Genomic DNA, 6000 nt, shown 5'->3' on the forward strand with positions numbered 1-6000 from the left:
ATATGGTAGGTGCTTAATTCTAGCTTTATAAGGATGTTAAATAACAGATTTCATGTCTAATATATCATTATCATCATCTCTTCCAAAGTCAGTGCTGCACAAAGTGCTCTCCTATACATTAGAGAGTGTGAAGAACATTTGTGTCATTATCCAAGAACATATTTTTTTCAGAAATGTTGTAGCCACTGTTACAGCAATACTTAAAAATACCCTAGTGGGAAGAGACATGAAGATAAAAAAGATACGATTCTTTGCCTTGTTCAATTTGCTCGGTATGTTTGAAAGCACTTTGTATATGATTATTATTTCTGGTTTGTTACTGCTTTTTCTCTGTTTCCCCTGGTATGGGAATTCAGGGGAGGGGCAGTACGTGAAAGTTATTTTTCATGCTCTCTATATTTATCCTGAGTATTTTTCTAATTGACAGCAGACCTTCCAAAGCCTACTGAAGTCAATGGAAAGCTTCATTGATTTCAGTAGGGATTAAGCCTTCTCATATTTCTTTAAACTGCTAGCTCCAGTTCTAAAGACATTAAGAATGTCTATAGATTGCAATATTTTCTGTTCACTTGCATAAAGTTAATAAAAACAATAATTTTATTCATGAAATTAAAAGTACACCCTCTGTATTACTGTATACTGTATCACTATACTTTCATTTTAAGGTTAAAAGATCTGTTAATGCTGTGCCAACATATTTACACATTAAAACCCCCCACACTTATGCAAGATTAACTACAGCTGAAGGAATAGGCATAATAAACATCTGGACACACACACGCGCGCACACACTTTGTACATGCAAATCAGCTTTGCTAGATATAGTTACCTGATTTGCGCACATAAGCAGATGTACAGCACATGTTCAAAATCCATTGATCATTTTTTGGCACATTTGAAAATTAGCAGTTTAGGTCCCAATCCACCAAAGCACTTAACAACATGCTAAGCATTAATCAAGTTGGTATCCCACTGAACTCAAATAAAACCGCTTTTCTTGATTTCAGTGGAACTCACACATGCTTAAAACTAAGTGCATGATTAACAGCTTTGCTGGATCAGGGCCATTGTTTGCAACATACTGCATGAATGTGGACCATGCTGTTGAATTAATGAAATAGTGTTTTAGAACAGGATAGGTTAAATCATGTAACTGGGACTGGGTTCATTAAATCATACAAAAAATTAAAAAGAAAAAGCTCATTTAGCTTTATGTTTGGAACTTGTGAAGCCATAGTTTTAATGTGACATATTGGATTTGGCAAGCAGAACAGTTTTGAGCAGATAGAGTTTTTACCTTCACAATTGATCTATGCACCTTTTTAAGATCTACTGTATCAGTTAAAATCTAACCAGAAATAAATAGAAGTGGTTTGCCTGAATTACATTTGCAAGCTTAAAAAAAAGATTCTATTTATTCTTTTTTTGTCTTTGCATAGTATCTAAAATTAGATTTTGTGTATATCCCTTCTAGTGGCAAAAGATACTGTATTCATTAAAACACCAATGCTGTTCCACTATTATCATGATAATTACAAGGAGCCAACTCTCAGAAACAGCCAAAATAACCTGTTATTAACCAATTATGTGTATGCATTTTTGTTTGATAGGTGACATGTATGCAGTGGTTGCAAGGAGACCATACAATGCTGGATATGATTGAGAAAAAGCGTTGCCTGTGCAAAGAAATAAAGGCTCGACAGAAGTCAGAGAAAGGACTTTGCAAACAGGACAGCATGCCTATTTTGCCAAGTTGGAAGAAGAACACTGGGACCAAGAAATACAGCCCCCCTCCTTATTCCAAACAACAAACAGTTTTCTGGGACACTGCAATATGACAGGGTCATAGAGCATACCATCTCCACAGTGTTGCAACCTGAACAAATAGTCTGCTTTTTTCATAAGACAATGACTTACCTGCAGGTTATGAACCACCTATGAAAAAGCACACTAGTATGGTGCTCACCTGTCAATAAAAAAGAAATCTTGGTTTCTGACTGGATTAAGGCATGCATATTTATCAAGGATTTTTTTGAATCCAGAAGATATTGAAATGTAAATATTTGCCAGTATATTGAATACACCCAAACGAATACACTGTTTAAATATATATAAATGAAAAATTTATGAAAAATTTTACTATATAATATAATTACTGTTACACTGTTTTATTAACTATTTTCTATGTGATATTCTATGTGTTCTTTTTCCTCCCATTTTAATTATCTTACTTGCCTAGATTTGGCCTCTGTACAAAAGCATGTGGTTATACATTTTTGCTTAACAGTACAATGTACAAATCAACCTGGTGCTAGGGCTGTAGACATTAACTAGACTCATATTCACTAGAAACATGTCACTTTTTTTTTTTGGAGTGAGGATGAAGGCTTTGGCAGGCAGTGGTAAAACCATAAACAATACGAATAAAAGTGCTTAATGTGGATGTCTGAATCACATTAAAAAGAGTTGTTCTGTATCAGATTTTGGTAAGTTTACTCTTATAAATTGCCCTCATTTTTATGTTAATTGGCAATTAAAATATTCAGTTATAATTATTAGGTTCTATTTGGCTAACCAAGGAAAAAAAATTACTGCAGAAATGTCTACAACCAACATTCTTCTTTCTTTTATTTAGGTGACTAGAGGAGACCATGGTTCACTGTGATTAAGCATTATACAAGTCATGATAAAGAAATACACAATTGGTTAGCAGGTTAAAAAGTGGCATTTCAGCTATTAGTCCTGTCCACACTTGTCTTTGGTCTAGACAAAAAAAAAAAAAGACAAAACTGGTTTCATAATTCTTCATTTTCAATACAACCTTAATTTAGTCTGTTTATTCTTAATAAAGGCCTGACTCGAATCCCATGGAAAGATTTTTGCATGGCTTTGAATCAGGCCCCTATTGAAAGTAAACTATTTCCAACTCCTAGATGATCATAAAATTGGCTCAGTGTCCTGTGTGGCATCACACCCACCCAGCAGGATATTACATCATGACCAAAGATTTATGACCTCTTGGTTTTAACAGGAGAAAGAGATGGCTTATACTGCTTATAAGGGTGAGACCTATGTATTCAAATATCTTTCAAAAGGGACTGTTTAGAATAAGGAAAATCTGTATCATCATGAAGTGAGAAAAATACTATGACATATATTTTGTATATTTAAATTTTATCTATGCTTCTGAAATTTGGCAGCATGAAAATTCCTCTTTAACAATCATTTAAATATATTCTCTGAAAAGAAAAGATGTATTGTTTGAAACTTATTGTCATATTGGCTTTTCTTTGAAATCATATTGACAGCAGTGCCACAGGCTTAGCTGCTGATCAAAAAACCAAAAATAACAAACTTTACTAGGTTTTTTTTGTAATCTATATTGTTAGAGTTTGAGTAATGCTTTATCAGTAGTAGTTTCTTTCCAACCTCTGAAATAATAATAATAAAGTTTTTAAATATTTTATGAATAATTAACTAATGTATATTTTGATGTCCAAATTGAGGATTTCTGTATAAGATAAAATGTGTGTGTTTATATGGGTGTATGTATATTAGCATTACTATATGTGTGTATATGTATATGTACATATATATATATAGATCTATCTATCTATAGATATAGATAGATATATATCTATACACACACTCACACACACACAAATACACATGCATATATGTGTGCATACATCTATAGGCATATATGTAAAATGTATGTTTGTGCTGGGTGTACAGTGACTGAAATGTGTGCACAATTTAAACAGAAACTTAAAGAAACCTTCACAACCCCAATGGCAGAAGAAATAAAGCCCACAAGTTGTGGTGGAATCTTTAAGGGAATCTTGAGTCCTAAATGCACCAACTATATATTCTGTTTATTTTTATTTTTTTTAAAGAAAAAAATGCTAGAAGGAAATCTCAAGAGATCTTGCCAAATTCCAGAATGTGCTGGAAATGACATGACGTACTAATAAAAAATATATTAAGATAACAGGTTCATAATTCAGAAAGAGTTTATACTAGTGAAATGCATTATCTTCCTTATTACAGGTAATTATATGACAAAAGAAAAAAATTCCTGTATGAAATAACTTGGTCCTTTCAGAAACTGCCCCGAATCTTGCTAGTGACAGAACACTGTTCTGTCAGTTATGACACTCTTTTTATATGTTGGCCACTTTCTGAAGCAATTAGTTCATTTGAAAACCTAACCTAAGTATTCACATTGTAAACTTTCCCCAAGAACAGTTTTTTAATGTACACGTGAATTTCTTGACTGGGAAGATCATGAAAAACCTCAATAAGAGACATGGCAATTTCAAATTTGAGGCAGGGTACAAACTGATTTATAGAAAACTGCTTGAACCATTGAGTACTGTATCCTTTTTGTATGATACATGATAGGAATAATATCAGGGAATTGAAACATTCTAGTTGTGAACAGATTTGTTTGACATTTAAACTATCATAAAAACCACTTACTAGTTTGCTTCTATAGTTCAGCACCAGGCACATTGTCCCAAAAATAGCCCATGTGCTTCCAAACCACTATTGTATCCTATGGAAACAATGGCTTATAATTATTATTGCTGCCACAACATTTAAAATTAAAATATGACTTAGCACTTATCTTCAAAGCACTTTAGAAACATAAATGAAACCTCACACCTGTGTGAGGAAGGACAGATTCTGTTGTATAGAGGATGAAACTGAAGCAGAGAGCTTGAGTGACTTCTTAAGAAGTCACTCAAAACTGGAGTTAGGAGTAGGCCCCGGTCCTGTACTCTGACCAGTTGGTTGCACCATCATTTGAGTAAAAGGTACTTTGCCACTGCAGAGACTGTGCCATCATAATGCTGTCTAAACATTTTCTATATCACCTGTTATCTCAACAGTTTCTATGTATCACAGGGTGAATGACAACACATGGTCCTTAAAATTGTAGTTTATATAAATATGCAATCTGTATGTACATACAGGTCACATATACACACACACATGTGAAGGCTGTATATAGTCTTGAAATTGTTTGGTATGCACTTACTTTGCTTTAAACTCCTAAAAGTTAAACATTATAGTGTAGCAATTTGTGTAAAGTGCACTGTGATTTCCAGAAAGCACAGTAAAGTCACAGGTCTTGTTATTCTTGCACTAAAAATGTGTTTACGTATATTAGCAAATGTATGTTTATTTTATTGCTCTTTTTCACAAATTTAAAGCAAATGTATAAAATAGTATGTTTTTTTTCTAGTGGACAATGGCACTATGTTTTTAAATGACAGGGTTTTTAAATGAGAAGAAATCATTCTGTGTCCATTCCAATGTAATGTTTACCAATATCTTAAAACTGAATGTCATCTTGCTTTTTATTCATGTTTCATTAGAAATGTCAGGTATGTGCCTGAAGTTGTGTAGGAGTAAGGCGTAGCTAGAGCATAACTGTAATCATATATTACTAGCCATTTCTATATACACAGTATAAATACATATTAATTTTCTGTTCATTTTTGTACTTGATTTTTTTAGGTAAGCTGTAATTATATGTACTTTGATACTTCTGAAGTAATAAGATGTTGTTTGGATATCAATCCTGCTTTATTTAGTGCATTGACAATACTTTACAATAATTTAGTGCTTATTTATTTGTGCTCCAGTGTAATTATAATAAAAGCAATAGTTTAAAATATCTAGCTTTTTAGTTTTTGTTTCATTATGTAAAAGTTAAAGCTGCATTGTTTGGTAGGTATTATATAGAGCAAAAGTGAAAGACTGTATCCTGATATAATATTTACCATGAAGATAGAGACAGAGGGTCCTGCATGTTCCAGAGACTGTATAAGCTATCCTGGCTTTCCTGTGTTGCCAAAATACTGTATTTTGTATTTTTCTTAAAGTACCAGATCTTGGAGTCTTGCGATTGAGAGAATCGACTATATTATTGTTTTTGTTTGGGTGGGAAGTTATAGTTCTCTTGGTTACTAAAAGATATCATGAATTCTG

At 32.9% G+C, this 6000-nt stretch overlaps 1 protein-coding gene across 1 annotated transcript in view; it reads left to right on the plus strand.

Moving 5' to 3' along the window:
• NYAP2 (neuronal tyrosine-phosphorylated phosphoinositide-3-kinase adaptor 2) overlaps window positions 1–5686 on the plus strand; it is a 117586-nt gene extending 111900 nt beyond the window's left edge. Inside the window, exon 6 of the mRNA XM_090054122.1 lies at window positions 1611–5686. Coding sequence (XP_089910248.1) covers window positions 1611–1838 — 228 coding nt within the window. The 3' untranslated portion in view covers window positions 1839–5686. The remainder of the gene's footprint in view (window positions 1–1610) is intronic.
• Window positions 5687–6000: the final 314 nt, after the last annotated feature.

Source organism: Crocodylus siamensis, chromosome 6, assembly GCF_052110815.1.
Source record: "Crocodylus siamensis isolate JL-2025a chromosome 6, ASM5211081v1, whole genome shotgun sequence".
Lineage (NCBI taxonomy): Eukaryota > Metazoa > Chordata > Crocodylia > Crocodylidae > Crocodylus > Crocodylus siamensis.